Genomic DNA, 19631 nt, shown 5'->3' on the forward strand with positions numbered 1-19631 from the left:
CATCTTCAGTATCTCAGGTGGTTTATTTGACAATTTTATTTGTGGATGGATATTTCTACAACATGGATTTTTTTTCATGCTTAACATGCAAAGAGCACATTTAAGTGCACAAGTATAATTATCTGTACTTTTACATTATATCTTGTTTACACTTTTATTGTATGTACATCTCAATGCACAACACAAATATAGCTGTATAATTTTATAGCATTTATTAGACACAGAAGTAAGCAAATATTTTACTCAAGTATTTATCCTCCAGGAACTACGTTACATAAACTATATATATATCTTCTTCATCATTGGTCAGTACTACTGGTGTGTAGACAAAATCTGCTGTAACTCCATACAACATTAGCTTTAGCTCCTCTGAGGCTAATGACACTAATACTACTGCATTCAATTTTCACTTCTAGATACTGTATGTCTATATAATATATATACACACATTTCTACTTTCTCTACACACCAAAGCACAACAATTATTATTCTGTTCAATTTGTTTCTCCAGACACTGGTTACATGGCATCAGAGATGATGGACAGTCTCCACTGGTGACACTACACTGAGATGGGACATGCCAGCCACTGATGAACGTGTTTATGCATGTAGTGTGTGCGTGTGTGTGTGTGTGTGTGTGTGAGAGAGAGGCTCTTCGGTCCTGCCTTCCTTTGTAAAAACGGCAACTAACACTGTGTGTGTTACTGTCCTGTAGAAGGCAGGACACGCTGAGGTGCATCAGAGGCTGTTGGGCCTGTGGGAACGCCCCACTCGCGGTGCACTCCATGAGCTCAGTGAAAGTACGCCATCTCTTCCGGGTTCAGCGGGGGCCGAATGTCCAGCTTTCGGGACGAGCTGTCCGCTCCCACTATGTCCAAGCGCAGGCTGGGCCCCCCCTGGCCATCCTGGCCCTCGACTTCAGCCCCCCCGTCCACAGAGAGGCGCAGGGTGCACCCCTTAGGGAGCAGCTCCTGCTCGTAAGCTGCAGCCAGCTGATTTACCACACGCCGCTCCACCTGTGCAGCAAGGACAAAAAACAAATCAATCAACCAATCATTTGGCTCAGCACATAAAGCCCCACATGTGCGAGGGGGTCAGTCATCCAATCAGCTGGTCCAGCACATGCTGATCCACCCGTAACAATCAACCAAACAATTAGCTGTTCAGGATGCACTACTCTTTCACTGCCTCAGTGACAGCCAATCAGCTCAACCGCTTCAAGTGGCCCAAAGATCATGCTATATGTGGTTATATAGTTAGATATATCCACCTATAATACCATGTGCGGTGCTGGCAAAATCAACTTTCAGAATAATGAGCTGACTCCGAGTGGAGGTTAGCCAAAATATGAAAAAATAATTAAAATTATAGCGATAGGAAAGAACGCTTATATAAACATTGATTTTCCAAATGCAGCCTCCCTGTGCTGTACCTCGTGTTTGATGGAGCGCGCTCCGTAGTGCAGGTTGTAACCTTTGGCAAGGAGGTCCAGCACAGGACTGTCCCACAGAAGGGTGATGTTGTGCCTCAGCTTAGCCTGGTGGATGGGTGGCAGTGGGGAAAAGGAAAGATGGTGAGACACAGACATACACACACGTGCGCGCACACACAAACACACAAACACAATCACACACACATGCATGCACGAACACACGTACAAACTGAAACACACAAACGCAAACACAAACACACACGCACATGCAAGGATGCGCACACAAACACACACATGCACACACAGTCAAACCGGTCTTCCCACACTGTAAAGGAATGCTCTGATTAAACTTATATAAATATGAAATGTGTAATTCATTTTGTTAAATCTTCTCAGTCTGGAAATACGTTTCACACTTCCTGTATACAAAGTACATGATTACAAGCTACAGCTCCAGGTGTAGATATTGAACGTTCTTAATACAGCGTCAACAGTATAAATAACAAATTGTACATAATTAAGCATTGTTTTATTAGACAAATCAATTTTCAGTTCATAGATTTTCTCAAAATATAAATGTGACCTTTCCTGCCTAATGCATATCATACGATTGACTTCATCAAATACAGCACAATAAAGGGTGTCAGGGAAAGGCCAACAGAAACATTAAAGTTGTGCTGAGAATAACACAACATTAATGTTCAGTACTGTGGTGGACACAAGAAAAGATTGAAATTAACCAGCAACGTCATTTAATGTGTTTTGACATGACAAGTTGGCTATTTTCCCACGGCTATCGCTAACTAGCCCCAGATTTGGCTCACTGTGGTGAAACGGTTTGTTTCCTGCAGTGCCAGTACAACAGAGTCAAACCCAGAGAGCCGCATACACAGATAAGTCATCTCCCGGGTGCATCAACAGCGCCGTGAACACACATGACCACTCTGGCGATTGTCAATGAGCTCCCAAGACAGGGCAGCCTGGCAAAAAAAAGCGCAATTGCATTAATATTTAAATATTTATGAAAGGCCCAGATGTTAAGTTCTCTAATTAGATCAGGCGGTGGGAGCGGGCGATCCGTTATTGATCTGAATGTGTTCCGCGCAGCAGGCCCTAATGTCAGCGCCATTCAGCGCGGGGCCGGCGCGGTGGCGGAGGACGGGGTGATCTGAACGCGCGCTCGTCTCTCTCCGCGGAGGGAGGGGAGCCGAGGACAGAGCCCCCCCCCCCCACCAACACCAAACGGCAACTGCAGCTGCGCATTTTTGCTATATGCATCTACAATTTATGCCTGTCTGTTTAGCTATTTCCCCAGCCCTCATTTTTTTCAAACCCTCAGTCGTCTGAACTCTCATAAGAACAACCGGCAGTGTCCACTGTTGTTTTTTTGACTATTCATTTCTTTGTGCTATTTTCTTTTGGAATCTGTTGCAGGATTAATTCTCACAACTTGGACCAATTAAGTGCCCTTCTTTCCCTCTCACTGTATTTGTTTTCCACTGATATCCATTTCTTGTCTTCTTGTGAAATAATAAACGTAAAATAAAAATGTGTATTTTTTGATTTGTTGTTTAACAATGCATAAAAATACATTGCACCCACAGGCAAGGCCTGTTAAGTCAGCAAAGAGAAGTAGCCTAAAAGTTACCCTGGGTAAGGATGTTGTCCAAGAATCAACATGGATGATTTAACTATGAGAAAACTGCACCATGCCCTACCTTCTTGGCCCAGAAGTTTAGCTCCTTGCTCACCAGCTGGATGAGCTCAGAGTGACAAAAAGGCAGGAAGTAAACAATCTCGTTGATCCGTCCGAGAAACTCGTCCCTCCTGAACTGAGCCTTAGAACACAGAACAGATAGTTCCACTTAAGTACCACTGGCCCAACCAAGTAAGGGAACCATTTTGTGAGCTGGTACACAGCTGTACACTGAGAGTAGAGATACCTTTAGAATGGGCCGGATTACGTCGTCCTTGAATTGCTTGGGTATGGTGATCTTATCACTTTTCTGCACCTCGTCTGCATAAAAGGGAACCCAATGGAGACATCAGCTCTGATATACAGTGGGAATGATGAGTGTGGGGGTGCTACAAACAGAATGATTTCATGCAACAATAATGTTGAATGCAAAATGCCGTTAACAACAAGCGGCAGCCTTACAGAGGCAAGAGGGACTGTAAGCTTTCAGAAGACTGGCTAAAAAACAGCTAGCAGCAGACGTGGAAGATGAGTTCCAAATACGGCTGCCTTGTGTGTGTGTGTGTGTGTGTGTGTGTTTGCTAGTGTGTGTGTGTATAAGTGCAGATAACTACTCAAAGCTAACTGTGGACTACAGTAAATAGAGTTTATGCTCTTTTATGTCTCCCGCTCTCAGCTCACTCAGGTTCTCCGCCAGTCGTCTCCGGCTCAGCTCCTGCGCCTCCTCGCGGAGCTGCAGTGCATGCTGGGCAATTTCATCGCTGGCCACGTTGGACGTCATGATGAAGATGGCGTCTTTGCACTCGATGGTCTTGCCCTTCCCGTCTGTGAGTCTCCCCTGCGCGATCAGACACAGCCCATCACCAACGAGCTCTCTTTCCACATTCACACATTTTCACATCTCCAAAATGCATGTGCGACAATATGAATGCACGCATCATACATTGCGCGCATTCAACACCCATATGGGACGCGCACGCACACGTGCACCTTCAATATCTCAAATACAAGTTTGGCAACTGCCAACGTTGAGTTCTAAACTCGACTGAAAGCTGCTGAATGCCAGTGAAGCTTTAGTGCTCACGGCAGGGACGCAGACGGCGCAGTATATCTGACAGCACATTTTAAGCTGAGTTTAAGAGTCCCGGAGACAGCATTGCCTGCTGTCTATAAAGCTCCGCGCCGTGCTGAAACGGTGCCTTCAGTCGCCGCTCCCGGAGATGAGCCCCCTGATGGCCCGTGATTGGTGGAGAGCCAAGGCCCTGTCTATCAGCTCCTCCAACCGCTCCCTTCGCTATTGATTTTCCGTTGCCAGGGGATTTTTAAGATCCTTACACACGCACATGCAACCTTTAGACAATGCAGCGGTGATATCAATCCTTCACGAGCAGGGTTATTGGGATAGTACTGCCATCTCCAGCAGAAGACTTGTTTGAAAAAAAAGAAATGTTTTTAAAATGAGAAGTGGTAAATTTGAACTAGAAGGCAAAACCTGCCACCCAAGTTTAGCAAGTTGTGTACATTGCATGTTAACACTAACTCCCTGGAAAATCTTGTTCAAAATGTTCATTAAAGCTACACCATTATGTAGCACAGTACAGTGCATTATCCCCACATCGCTGAGTAATGTTAACAACTAAATTAATCTGTACAGAAAAAGCTCCACAGGCACACCGATGAGATTAGTTTGCATTGCGGCAAACAATGCAATAAAATCTTATTGTGATGTGCTTTCATTTTGCTTGTGATATTGTCTCGAACATAATTGTCATTTTGGTGGAAATTGTGCATAAATATATTCATTATGCATTATGTTCAGGCAGCCATCTAGTGCTAGCAAAATTAACGCATGAACACTGCATATGAAAATACGTAACATGGCTAAATACTGTAGTACTACCTTTATCATGACAATAAACACAAACTCATTCCAATTTTCAAAGCTTTGCTGGATCACATTTGTTGCTTCAGTTGCCACTTGGTGACAACATAGTATTAAGCAAAGCAAATGTATTTCTTGCTACGCTGTTTTATTAAAAAAAGATTTAAAGGGTAATCAATGAAGGGAAATTGTAGTAACTATAGAGACTGATCGAATGATTTAAATTAACATTCCATTATGCGTGTAATTACTGTCAGGTGGACCAACACACATGCACACACATTACATCCAAATACGGTACAGTATTAGTTGGCTACGTAACTGGGTACGGGGTGAAGCAATAGGCTGGTTAGCTAGTGATTTTCGCTAGAAATCATCTATCACCAAAAAAGTACTAACTGGTTGCTAGGCATTGTGCACACTCAGAATTCATTCAAGGTCAGTAAAAAGGCAAATCAAATACATTACGTCCGCCATTCAAAACACCCCAAGTTGAACAGGGTACTACATCTTGACCAAGCATGACATATTGAGCTACAAAGCTGTACGAGGTGAAAGTGTTTACACGTTAACCATAGCCGTAATCGTAAGAAGTTATCCATGCAGCTTCACACTACAGATAGCTTTGGCATATCAGCTAAGACCAGTGATGTGCTACTGTGGAATCTTGCCCCTCACCTCATCAAAGAGCTGCAGCATTATGGTGAGCACATCAGGGTGAGCCTTGTCCACCTCATCAAACAGCACCACTGCATTGGGGCACTGCTTCAGCTGCTTGGTCAGCTGACCCCCCTCCTCATGACCCACATACCCTGGTGGGGAGCCTATGAACTTTGCCACCTGATGGAGAATCAGCCAGAGGGGGATGTGGGAAGGGCAAGATGGAGGGAGGGATGAGGGGAGAGAGGGAGAGAGCAGGGGGGGCAATGTGGAGAAAGTGAGTGATTGAAGGACAGAGACAGAGATAGAGGAAGTCAGGGGAAAGGAGAGATATTTCCAGAGAAAGGGAGAGGAAATATAATTATGGAAAGATGGAGAGAGAGCCAGAGACAGAGAGGAAAGGAAATGTGGAAAGAGACAGAGGAAGAGTTGAAGTGAGAAAGGGGTGGAAACAGGGATAGAGCAGGGAAAAAAGAAGAGAAGAGAGATTGAAGAATGGAATAATTAGGGAGAAATGAGAAATCGCACAGGTATTAGCAAGAAGAAAAAAGAAAATAACGGAGAAAGATTAGTTAGAATTGGGTTAAATGGTTTATGACAGCAAACCAGACATCACCTTTGCAAGTAAAGCCGGCTAGTGTATCTGTTAAGGGCTTATACTGTAAGTAGAGTATTCCTCTGAATCAGGGGTGAGTAAAGAGGGCTGTATCCATTTATGAAATTTATGCCAACTTCTGCTCTTTATTATATTAGTGCAATGATTTTATTCATTGACGTTTTTGCTACGTTTCTTGATGAGCTTGTGAATGGCATCTTAGGACTCTACTTAGGTCCCTATTTGAAACATTTAACTGTGGTCTAATCTAAGGTCAATCCAGCACTGGTGTGCTGGCTAATTGGACCAGGGAAAGTGTTGACAACAATACCCCCCATGCCAGCCCTCCAGGAATGGAACTCCCCATCCCTGCTGCCAACGCTCAGGGTTCATACCTCATGTTTTTCTTGAAATTCTGACATGTCCACACGTATGAATCCCTGTAAACACAAAGGCCAAAGTCATCAGTTCTGGAACAAAGCCAAACTTTACAGGGCACTGTGTATCAGACTCAAAATGAGGGCGTACCTTTTTAACATCCTTGTACATGTATCGGGCCACTTGCTTGGCCAGTTCTGTTTTTCCTGCAGAAAAAAATGAAAGTATGTAGTGAATACTTCAGTGCCTAATGGAAGACCCTTGACAACGGCAAAGAGATTTGCTTTAAAGCTGCCAAACATGTCTTGGAGAGTTGATCTTCCAGTGAACACACATACATAAAGAAAAGCAATCACTTACTTATAGTCATCTTTGTCTCTCAATATCAACTTGGTTTCTGATGCTTAATAAATTACCTAAATCCGAATGGTAATAAAGAGGCCTAACCAGGTTCCCTGCTGTATACACACATACACACTCTCTCCACCAGATAAGTTCTGTAACATCACCTGAGTTACCTCAGGTGAGGCAGTAGGGTTAATTGTGTAGCACTCCTGTCTCAAAACTTTGCTGAATGGGTCTGGTACCTCAACTGAATCACATCTAAGTTTGGCCAATTGCTGTTAATTTCCTCCTCTGATAGCCACAAATAATACTGGCAGGATATTTAATTAATTCATTCATTTTTTACTGTTCAATGTTGTGACTGAGCAGATCACGTGTTGATAAGATGTGACGGTGTACACTACTTCTGGTTTCACATCCCATTTGGTTCCATTTGGTTCTACTCTTTTTGGAAAGAGGCAGGTGTTTTTGGAAAGAAGGCTATGAAACTAAGATTCAGGGCTTTCCCGGTTACTGGGTCCTCCTGGTATGGGGAGTCTGTTCTGGGTCTGGCAGAACCGCCTGTCAGTTCCCTGCCAGCATGGTGCAGCACTAAATGTAAAATATTCCTCTTATAAATTTTAATATACATATAAGGAAAGAGCGGGACTTGTTGCAGCCCTGTTAAATATTCATGTTCCCTGGAAGAGTGAGTGTCACACAGTGCTGCAGGCTAGAGGAATATGCGAGCTCTGGCAATCTCCATAAATCTGCTGGCTTTATCGCACAAACAAACAACTTAACGGGCAGGGGGCGTTTACCCCCAGCCCCCCTCCCCCGCAGAACAGGGAGCAGGGCGATTCATCTGCGCCACGCTCCTGTCAGCTCATTTCTCTGCCGGGCTACAGGGGCGCGTGAGCCCCCCCCTGCGCCCGCTTCCTGCGGGGTCCAGGGGTCTTCCCCGTTTTTACACTGGCTGGGAGCCTTGGTGGTGGGACCGTCCGGCCTGACGCCAGCGGGCTGGGGCTTCCGTATCAGAGACCACCGCCTCCGCACTCCATCACCCGCCATTAAAGGAAGAGGGTGGCAGGCAGGGCCCATTACGGTCTATGACCCCGTGCAGGGAGTGCACCAGAACATCAGCCACTGCCAGCCCTATTAGCCATCCAGGCTCAGAAATGGCTCCTGGCTGTCTTGGGCCTAATGGTAGGTGGGGTTGAGCTTGCTGTTCGCTGTTTGCACTCTACAGATTACAGTGCGGGGACAGCGCACCAATGAGAACATGAGGCTGGCTGGGGGAATTCAGGCACGTTGATTTATGAGAATGCCTCGAATTTGACTAGCGGAGCCTTGGATTAGACGAGCTGGGCCGTGCATGGACACGTGAAACCCATGATGAGAGGATCTATCATAAGCTGTCAATCACTCATTTGAATAAGGTAAGATGATTGGGCTACATTGCAATGCAATGTTTGGCTCACATGTGGATCATTGATAGCACATGACTTGGGGACCTCGCTCTTTGCATCAAGAGCAGCCTTTCCCCAGGACAGCGCAGGACCTTCGGAGTAGACGATGCGAGAGTAAAGCACAGGCCATGCCACAGACAGAGCCCATTAGCGGACGAGCCAGTTACCGATTCCGGAGGATCCCAGGAAGAGGAAGACCAGGGGGTGTTCTTCATCGTACCAGCCGTTCTCCTTCCTCCGGATGGCTGCCCGGGAGAAATGAATCACGCAAAACAAAAAAACAGAGAGATGGAGAGAGAGGAGAGAGTCAGAAAGAGCAGGTGGAGAAGAAGGGGGAAAAGGACCTCTACAGCAGAATACATCAATGACACAGGGGAGTGGATAATTATCGCTGGCTCTACACGATGTTCTGACTGCTTGCAGCCTCCTCTCTCCGTCATCCCAACCATTAGCCCGCTCTAATTCCATTAGCCAGCCCGGCGCTGGAGAAACCAAATCAGGTTAGCATGGATCCAGGAGAGAAGCCCGGGGAAGAGGGTTCGGATAACGCCGTGTTGCCCCGGCAACTGGCTCAGGAGGGGAAAAAAAGAGCAAGCAGAGCAGGGTGCTGAGGGGCTGAGGAGGTAGGGGGGGTGGCTTTGGGGCGGGGACTGGGGGTAATGTGGTGGAGGCGAGCTGCTGGTGGGGGGAAAAGCAGAAACAAAAGAGAAATAAAATCAGGGGCACTTAAGCCTGCATGGCTGCCAAGAAACCGAGAAGTTCATATATTTATTCCCCCCCCCCCCCCCCAAAGAAAAACAGTCAGTTTGTGTAATGGGAAGTGAAGGCAATTTGGACCGGGTACCCTGCGAAAGATATGACATCTCAAAGCCGTCACATTTTCTATATATAACCGCTGCGTCTTGAAATAACTCTTCACACTGGCGGCGGCGGCCATTTGACTGTAAAGGCGGTGAGGGACAGGGGCGACGGCGAGGCCCTGACAGGGCCTGTCAGAGCCCCGGGACACAGCTCTGCGCCATCAACACAGCGGCACGCTCGCACGGGAACACGGCTCGAGCAGAGCCCCGAACCGAATGAGCCACAGCCGCACGCTGAGAGAGAGACACAACCGCACACTGAGAGAGAGCCACAACCGCACGCTGAGAGAGAGCCACAGCCGCACACTGAGAGAGAGCCACAACCGCACGCTGAGAGAGAGCCACAACCGCACGCTGAGAGAGAGCCACAGCCGCACAGCCGCACGCTGAGAGAGAGCAACAACCGCACAGCCGCACGCTGAGAGAGAGCCACAGCCGCACGCTGAGAGAGAGCCACAGCCGCACGCTGAGAGAGAGCCACAACCGCACACTGAGAGAGCCACAGCCGCACAACCGCACGCTGAGAGAGAGCCACAGCCGCACGCTGAGAGAGAGCCACAACTGCACAGAGAGAGAGAGCCACAGCCGCACGCTGAGAGAGAGCCACAGCCGCACGCTGAGAGAGAGCCACAGCCGCACGCTGAGAGAGAGCCACAGCCGCACGCTGAGAGAGAGCCACAGCCGCACGCTGAGAGAGAGCCACAGCCGCACGCTGAGAGAGAGCCACAGCCGCACGCTGAGAGAGAGCCACAGCCGCACGCTGAGAGAGCCACAGCCGCACGCTGAGAGAGAGCCAGAACCGCACGCTGAGAAAGAGCCACAGCCGCACGCTGAGAGAGAGCCACAGCCGCACGCTGAGAGAGAGCCACAGCCGCACGCTGAGAGAGAGCCACAGCCGCACGCTGAGAGAGAGCCACAGCCGCACGCTGAGAGAGAGCCACAGCCGCACGCTGAGAGAGAGCCACAGCCGCACGCTGAGAGAGAGCCACAGCCGCACGCTGAGAGAGAGCCACAACCGCACGCTGAGAGAGAGCCACAGCCGCACGCTGAGAGAGAGCCACAGCCGCACACTGAGAGAGCCACAGCCGCACGCTGAGAGAGAGCCACAGCCGCACGCTGAGAGAGAGCCACAGCCGCACACTGAGAGAGAGCCACAACCGCACACTGAGAGAGAGCCACAGCCGCACACTGAGAGAGAGCCACAACCGCACGCTGAGAGAGAGCCACGGCCGCACACTGAGAGAGAGCCACAACCGCACACTGAGAGAGAGCCACAACCGCACGCTGAGAGAGAGCCACAGCCGCACGCTGAGAGAGAGCCACAGCCGCACGCTGAGAGAGAGCCACAGCCGCACGCTGAGAGAGAGCCACAGCCGCACGCTGAGAGAGAGCCACAACCGCACGCTGAGAGAGAGCCACAGCCGCACGCTGAGAGAGAGCCACAGCCGCACACTGAGAGAGCCACAACCGCACACTGAGAGAGAGCCACAGCCGCACACTGAGAGAGAGCCACAACCGCACACTGAGAGAGCCACAACCGCACACTGAGAGAGAGCCACAACCGCACACTGAGAGAGCCACAACCGCACACTGAGAGAGCCACAACCGCACACTGAGAGAGCCACAACCGCACACTGAGAGAGAGCCACAACCGCACACTGAGAGAGAGCCACAACCGCACACTGAGAGAGCCACAACCGCACACTGAGAGAGCCACAACCGCACACTGAGAGAGCCACAACCGCACACTGAGAGAGAGCCACAACCGCACACTGAGAGAGAGCCACAACCGCACACTGAGAGAGCCACAACCGCACACTGAGAGAGCCACAACTGTACGCTGAGAGAGGGCCACAACCGCACACTGAGAGAGCCACAACCGCACACTGAGAGAGAGCCACAACCGCACACTGAGAGAGCCACAACCGCACACTGAGAGAGAGCCACAACCGCACACTGAGAGAGAGCCACCCACTCACTCACTCTACACTAACAAACACCCACAGAGAGGGAGACGTAATGGGCAACATCCACTCAGTGAGACAGTCTGGTGCTCAACACCAGCTGCAGGAGATCTACACTTCCACTGGGAAGGCCATAGTGCTAGACCCTGTCCCTCACGCGCAGAGTATCCATCAACCTATCAGTGAGGCAGAGGGCTTTTGTCGTAAATTACCCAGCTAGCCTTAGCGCCTGCAGTTAAGCCCCCCTGACCCCCTGAGGAGAATCCCCAGGGAGTCTATCCGTGGGAGTCCGTCATGAATAAAACTAAGTGGCCGGATACAGTCTTTATCTGTTAGTGGCCTCAGTAGATTCTATACTTTCACTTAAGCATTGCACAACTGTGCAGGTGCCTTAACAGACTAAATATTGCTGTTACAATAATTACTTTGGCGCTAATTTATTTGCACATATCAATCATTTGCATACATCAAGCATACTTATACACTGCAAGGCTATCTTATCCAAGATTATCAACATACATCAATATTATATAGTGGTAAATTACAAATGATAACTTAAAAGCAAAGCTTGCAACTGCACTGCTGGTGACTGACCTATGAGCAGGTGGACATCTGAAGTAATTCAAAATGCATAAAATATTCATTCAAATGTGTGAACGTAGTCAAAAAATGTTCACGTTTGAACCATGCATATGTGGCCAGGGGTAATAGAAAAGGGTCCACAACAGGTTTCAAAAAAAATATTTGAGAGCAACAAAGCAACACTACAGAGAGGAAGTGACACACGTATTAAGAATTTACTCATTTAGGGTGTGGTCTCAGATTTGAACTAATATCTGCAAAAAGTGTGAGAAATCACATAATGCTATGAACAGTTTCACCGGTAATAAAAACATTTGTAGCCCGACAAGGGAGACCTGCAGGTTGATTGACAGCAGCGACTCGGAGAGCCACACCCAGAAAGCACAGAACCCTTCATCTGAAACACAGGTCAAAGAGAGAGAGAGCCCTCCCCCCCCCACCCCCACACCCCCACAGCTGACGCGCACAGACTCTGCCATGACAACGAGAAGACACCACGTAGAGGACAGAGCGCTTCTGGACTCCGGAAAGGAAAGGCACGGCACAGTGAGCAGAGAGTACGCGCAAAGGACAACAGAGACAGAAACAGGAAAAAATGAGACTGGGGGGGGGGTGGTGGTGGTGGTGGTGGGGGGGGCTCCCTCTTCTGCCTCTGTGAAATTTGTCATAAAGATGAATCCTATGACGCCAAGAGCGACTTTGCAGACGGTGGACGGCAATATTTTTCTCCCGATGCTGCGGGGCTGAGCGTAACTTTTCTGTTGTTATTTATGCGGTACGGCGGCTAACCCCAGGAGGGCATGCTGGGAAGCCTCCGGCGGTACGCTCAGGAGAAATACGGTGCGCGGCTGGTGCTTCTCCATGGCGCGCTGCAGATCGGTACTCCACTATGCAGAGTCACGTGACCCTCTCAGCAGCCATGTGAAGCGATGGTTAGGCCGCTCGCTGGACCTGAGGGCTCTGGGGTCAAATCTCAGGACCTCTGTCGTCCCCCTGAGAAAGGTTCTTTTTCCCAAACTTGCTCCAATACACAGGCAGTTCAATGGCCAATGGAATGACCGAGATCCAGAAGTAGTGCTAGTCAATCCAAATAAGGGCAAGAGAGAAGTGAATAAATAACATTGTGTAAAGCTCCACTATTGGACACCTTGCTGCTGTAAGATTCTGTCTGTCAATGGATATTGTCCTTTAAGGGACAATGGGAATATCCTCTCATCTTAGACCGTTGTTAGTAGATGGATAAACGGCCATCACTGCATTGTGTGGCGTAACACAGACTTACAAAAGCAAAAGTCTCCACCGGTTCCTCCGTTAAACAGACCGGGAAGAACAGGCTTTCGTATGTTTCTCTACCAAATTACCACCCGGCAGAGCAGAATCACTGAGAGAATCCATTTGCCGAGCCTATGATGTTAAGCACACAGGAAGAAGGAGATAATGTGTATTTGAACTGTGCAGCTTTATGGTTCAGAGGATCTTATTCTACTCCCCCCACTTTCTCTCACTCTCTCTGAGGTCACACACACACACACACACACCACATATACTTATATCCCCACCCCTACCTCTGTCTATCTAAACTCAATTTGCCTCTCCTGGGGCAAAGGACACTTAATAACATTAGAACAGGATAACAGTCTTCAATAACTTTTAGCCCCTGCAAGGTAAATGAAGATCAATCAGGCCTTTCCCGTCTGTCTGGAGGCACACAGCCGGCAATGTGGGCGGGGGGTTGGGCAGGGGGACCAACCAACCTGTTTGAAGGCCAAAATCAACGGCTCCCCCTTTCCGCACTCAATGTGTCTTACAGAGAAGAAGACGGATGTCTGGAGGACACAAACCCGAAAGGCCTGGTGACACAATGACAGTGCGGTGTGCAACCCGTATAAAGTGGGCACACAGTGGAACAGACGGATAAGAATTGATCAAAGCGAAGCTCAGAGGGGGCATTAAGGATGGTGGAGATCCTCGTGGTGGCATTTAATGGCTGTCTCCGTGTCATGCGCTCTCTCTCTCTCTCAATCTCTCCCTCACTCCGTCTCTCTCTCCCTCTCTTTCTCGATCGCTCTCTCTCTCTCGCCCTGCGCTCCCTGACGCTTGTAAAAGGTACCGTTGATCATGCCGTAGACCCAGCTGATATATTCACTGTATTACTTTACAGGAATCAATAAGCTCTGCCTTTATCGGCTCAAGTGATGTGGCTGAAATTGGTTTCGGACAATTTGCGATGGCAATAACTGGCCATTTATCAAATCAGTTTGCGAGCTGGCCCGCTCCCCTCTCCCTCTCCCACACTCTCACCCTCTCCTCCGCTCCTACTGGGACCTTCAGCAGTGGTGTCGATTCAGTCACCAAACACCACCACCCACCCCACCCCGCCCCCAACAGCATTTCTCCAGCGCCCTGCCACTAGAGTCCCCCTAGTGGCTTCCACAAGGGGCAATCAGCCACAAACAAAGCACACAGATAAGGCCTGTTATTCAAATATTAATCCAAACAAATATTTTTAATCAGCGCTGGAAAACCCTGAGCTGGGACTAAATGGCGGTATAATTCTGCTATTACTTAGAAGGAATTACCCAGCAGTGCAGTTACAGAAGCACACCCACTGACAATCTGTCTCTTGTGCATGTTCTGACCAGGATGTCGGAGTTTGCCTGTTGTAGTACAGACTTAACGTTTGTGTTCAGAGTCGGTTACTGCAGGGCTAGCATACGGCTCAGAAAACCACACTCGATGAAGGCAGCAGAAGAGGTTGGACACACAATATATTTATCAATAACATTTTAAGCGCCACACACTTGATACGCCTCGCAAGACGGGTTGAATTTTAAAATGCGTAACACTGAAGCCGTTGCATCACATTAACTCTAAACTCCATTTGGACCTTGATGTTAAATGACAGTAGATGCAAATTGATTCCTTTTTAGAGTGCTCCTTAAAGCTGAAATGCCTTGGAGTGGCATGGAGACGCACCGCAAACCGCACCGTGTTGAGTGACTCAACACAAACGCAGTACAGCAATACTGAACACAGCACAAAACTACCGATCGCAACACAGCAGGGACTCCGCACATTTTCTCAACAAGATACAAGCTGAGGGCAACCAATCGATAAACAGTCTTGCTGTTCCTCAATTTAATATATTTTATTTATTGGCCTGTACATTGCTGTGTTCTATATCAGCTTTTCTATATCTGGGGACTCATCAGACAACAGGCAAATGTTTCTCTGGCAGAATGATGTGTTCTGCTGAGGTTCTCTTTCCCTTACCAAATTATGTGCGAATAAAAAACAAAAAGACAAAAGCTTCCTTTCCAGTGGCAGCAATGGTGATTGAATGAGGATTCAAAAGCAAGGCAATTATGGACTGTGGATCACCAGGAAGGAACTGCACGTGGGCAGAGAGAGTCAGGTCGCAGATTGAACACCGCCTTCCTTCCTGGTTCAATTAAATCCACTTCGGTTCTGCAGACAATGAAGGAGGTAAGCAGTTCCAGAATTAACCAGTTATTGAGTTCCAGTGATAGAATATTCGGTCGCTGGTTCAGAATTTTCTATTTAACATGGAGTCCGTAGCCTTCTTACGTAGCCTTATTCCACAACAGAGAATGTGGCTGTAAGCTTTAAGCCTATGTGGCAGCACCAGATCCCCATTGAAAGGATCCCAGGGGCTGTCTAACTCGGTGCTTGTAATTGTCCTCCTCTCGCAACCTACTGACAGCTAAATGTCACCCTTCTGGTGTCTACAGTCAGAGGCTTTGACTGATCTGTATACCCTACAAACCAAACACAAAGCCTGACAGTAAGAGTAAAGACATTACCATTCTGCCAATCAGAGAGGGCGAGGCACTGGCGCTCCGAGCACAGGCCTCTGGGTAATGAGGCCACCCCGAGTGGAAGAATAAAGGCAAACACTCATATGTAAGCAGAGGGAGCCTCTCCCCATCTCTCCCCGCCAGCTCTTTCATTCTCAATCCCCGTCTCCCCATAAAACTCCTCCGTCCCCAAAGTAAACGCACTGGAGAGACGGCGCCGTGGCGCAAGGTGAGAAGCGCAGAGGAAGGGGGGAAACAGAGGGAGGGACGGAGTGAAGGAGAGAGGGAGAGAGCGAGGGAGCTCCATTTCTGTAATCGGATTACGCGCCGGCTCGCAGCCCCACTGCAGCAGCCAGCTGTAGCGCACGCAGAAGCTACCACCTGTGTCACTCCCGTGGAGGGCCCATTAATCACAATTAACCAATTAACTTCCACCGCCTGCCCGCAGACACCACCCGTCCCAGGCAGCCGGGGGCAGACGGAGCGAGAAAGAGGGAGGAGCGGCGGAGAGGAAGGTGAAGCTGAGGGACAGCGCTCAGCCAGCAGGACGAGCGGAAAACACGGACGCGTATGGGACAATGCAGAAGACACCAACCGGAAAGCCTGCAGTGTAAAACCACTGATACTGAAACAAAAGGAGTCTTTATGTTGTTTTCGGTGGAGATGTACTGTCGTCTCTCTCACACACACACACACACACACACACACACACAGATGCACACAGACGCAGTCAACATAATTTCTGTGAAAGCCCAACTAAACCCAGGATCCAAAATTAAATGAACCAACTCTACACAGGGAATTGAACCCCAGGAGAATCAATATACAGAGCATCACATGACTTACTCAAGGACAAGGACAAACAAAAAACACAACAAAAGCAAAACAGGCTAATTTAGAATTTGATACACTCAAATCCACCATTTGAGCATGTCAAAATCAAAAATAAATAAATAAAGAAGCTAAAGAACTAAATATGAGCACCCAAAAACACAAAATGGAGATAGAAATCAATGTAAAAGTGCTTTATGGCGCGGTGACTGGCGGAGGCTGAGCGTGTGTGGAGGATGTGATCTGTGAGTGAGCGGCAGGCTGGCTGAGCCTCAGGCCATCGCGAGCGAGTCAGTCTCGCGCGGGGAGAGCCTGCCGGCCCCCGCGGACTAAAGGCCAAGATGGATGAACGGTGATAAGACGGAGACGAGCGTGAGGGAGCGCACGAGGAGCCTGCCCCCCTCCCCATTTCCCCATTTCCCCTCCCTCCGAGCTGCTGCTCTTCAATCCTTCACACCTCTCTTCCACCCCCTCTATCCGTCTTCGTCCCTCACTCCCTGCCTCTATCCTTCTTCATCCCTCTCTCCCCATATTTGTACTCTACCCGCCGCCGCCTTTGGCTAATGCTCCGGCTCTCTCTTCTTTCGTGAAGGCCCCTCACAGCGGGTTGTGGAAGTGAGGACTTTGGGGGGTCTAGACTCTGTACTAGTGTTTCAGTCAAAGTGAGGACTTTGGGGGGTCTGGACTCTGTACTGGTGTTTCAGTCAAAGTGAGGACTTTGGGGGGTCTAGACTCTGTACTAGTGTTTCAGTCAAAGTGAGGACTTTGGGGGGTCTGGACTCTGTACTGGTGTTTCAGTCAAAGTGAGGACTTTGGGGGGTCTGGACTCCGTGCTGGTGTTTCAGTCAAAGTGAGGATTTGGGGGGTCTGGACTCTGTACTGGTGTTTCAGTCAAAGTGAGGACTTTGGGGGGTCTGGACTCTGTGCTGGTGTTTCAGTCAAAGTGAGGATTTGGGGTGTCTGGACTCTGTACTGGTGTTTCAGTCAAAGTGAGGACTTTGGGGGGTCTAGACTCTGTACTAGTGTTTCAGTCAAAGTGAGGATTTGGGGTGTCTGGACTCTGTACTGGTGTTTCAGTCAAAGTGAGGATTTGGGGTGTCTGGACTCTGTACTGGTGTTTCAGTCAAAGTGAGGATTTGGGGGGTCTGGACTCTGTTGTAAGGTGCTGGGTGGGGTGGGCCGGGTACCTGAGGCCACGATGTTGATGGCGCCCTCCTGGCCGATGATGTGCTCCCGCAGCCGCCGCTCCAGCGGGAAGCGCCTCCTCTCCTCCGCCTCCCGCCGCTGCTGCGCCTCCTGGAACTGGTGAGGGGGGAGGGAGGGGAGGAGGAGGGGGTAGGGGGGGCAGAGAAGACAACTTTGTAATCAAAGCCAAATATAAAGAAAGTCCAGAGACCTCAAAGTGCGCTGATGATGATAATGATGATGATGATGTTCATCTGTTTGAATCAAACTTGGCTGCCCCCCCCACCCCCTCCCCACTTCACTGAAACCTCTAAACCCCCCATCCCCCCCCCAGCCCCCCGTCTGCACCTCGTGTCAGGGCTGAGAGCAGGCGCACTGGAAAAGTAAGAAAAATGGCAAAAATAAAGCTCCGCTCCTGGGAAGCTCCTCTCGGGCAGGGCTGCTGCGCACGCTTCGCCCTGCTAGGATCCCGCCTCTGACAGAAATAAGACGATTAATTGGCTGGAAATGTAATTTTGTAATGCTGCCATTCGTCTCTCCCCTGCAGGACCCATCCATCCAGCGTCCTGCTTCATCTTAGGCAATAATGCTTCCCCGTCGAGCCCCAGAGGGGGTCACTGCGGATTGGGAGAGCGACCCACCATGGCAACCACCCCCTCCCCCCCACCGTCACCCCAGCATTGTCTCTCTCCCTGCCTCAGGGCCCAAAAAACTTTTCAGGGAACTGGGAGAGCTAGCGTTGAAAGCAGACTGAAAAACTCACCCCTCTCCATTTCCAACACTCTAGTTTTGTTTGGGCATAGTACCATGTTGAAATTAGTATATATAAACATTAGCTACGTTGAAGTTTTGTCATTTACCAAAGAGTTTTCCCAGTTCAAGTCAACTGTATAAATCTGTCAAGTCATTTCCAATTTCAGGCCTTGGCAAATGTTCTGATCAAGTTCCACTTCCACATCAAATCATGGAAATGCATCCCATCAGTTTGACCCATATAGTCCCTTAATCATTTAAGTGTTTGACAAGCATCTAATTTCTCTCCCCTCCGTCCCCTTAAATTCCCCATTTCCAATTTCCCCTTGTTTCCTTGCCAGTTTTTCTTCTTGCTTTTCTTTCTCTCCTCTTTTTATTTCCACTGTCCCCCACTCGATGCTCTATCTCTCCCCCATCTTTCGCTCGTTTTCCTCTGGGCTCCTCTCATTTCTGGCCTCACTCTGGTTTTCCTCCTCTGCTCTTTTTTCTTCTGTTTTTCTTCCTGTCTTCCCCTGGCTCTGTGTTTTCATCCGTCTCTCTTCCTCTGGGCAGATGGGATCTCTCTCACTGACCAGACGACATGGGGCCTGTGCTCTCATCCTTACGTTTCTGACCGCAGGGCACGTTCCACTTCACCAGCTTTCCACGGCGTCACACAAACTCAAAGGGGCTTCTCGGAGAACAAGAGAGGATTAACACGGTCTTCCGTCTTAAGAGATACTCACCTGTGCTTCTTTAACCAGTTCTGCACCTGCCTTTACCCGAGGGGGTTGTGCGCCTAGTCAAGCTCAGGGGGCCATTTTATGCCCTGCACACTTGGCTGGACTTCCATGACTCAGTGTCTTTACAAATAAACATGTAGCCGCTCGCACAGAGGAGCAAACTGGACCAAAACCCTCAGTAACATGGCGTTCTTTTCTTTCCATGCTACTACTGTATCTCTGCAGGGTTTTGAGTTTGGCTCTACAAGACTTGATGTTTGGAAACAACCTCAGAAAAGTCTACGGCAGGTGAAGCTGTGTTACTGAAGCTGTAGAGCTGAAGCATGACCAGTGGTGGCAGTTTGTTTCATTCTCTCTTCAGAGATCTTTTCCCGCACATCATCCAGAATATTTTGCAGATGCTGAGAGAAGCAACGCAGTTACTTAGCGATAGTAACCGACTCTACCCCACAGTTGGCCAACACAGGTTATCCATTTCCA

The 19631-nt window shown here is 48.9% G+C and overlaps 1 protein-coding gene across 1 annotated transcript in view; it reads right to left on the minus strand.

The window, feature by feature from the left end:
- clpb (caseinolytic mitochondrial matrix peptidase chaperone subunit B) overlaps positions 1-19631 on the minus strand; it is a 35438-nt gene continuing 15807 nt past the window's right edge. Inside the window, exons 7-16 of the mRNA XM_035385370.1 lie at positions 17679-17793; positions 8604-8681; positions 6794-6849; positions 6661-6705; positions 5689-5850; positions 3810-3966; positions 3376-3449; positions 3151-3270; positions 1433-1537; positions 1-1016 (exon numbers count right to left, since the gene is read on the minus strand). Of these exons, the coding sequence (XP_035241261.1) occupies positions 792-1016; positions 1433-1537; positions 3151-3270; positions 3376-3449; positions 3810-3966; positions 5689-5850; positions 6661-6705; positions 6794-6849; positions 8604-8681; positions 17679-17793 (1137 nt within the window). The 3' untranslated portion in view covers positions 1-791. The remainder of the gene's footprint in view (positions 1017-1432; positions 1538-3150; positions 3271-3375; positions 3450-3809; positions 3967-5688; positions 5851-6660; positions 6706-6793; positions 6850-8603; positions 8682-17678; positions 17794-19631) is intronic.

The sequence above is a fragment of the Anguilla anguilla genome, chromosome 12 (genome assembly GCF_013347855.1).
Source record: "Anguilla anguilla isolate fAngAng1 chromosome 12, fAngAng1.pri, whole genome shotgun sequence".
In the NCBI taxonomy this organism is placed as follows: Eukaryota; Metazoa; Chordata; class Actinopteri; order Anguilliformes; family Anguillidae; genus Anguilla; species Anguilla anguilla.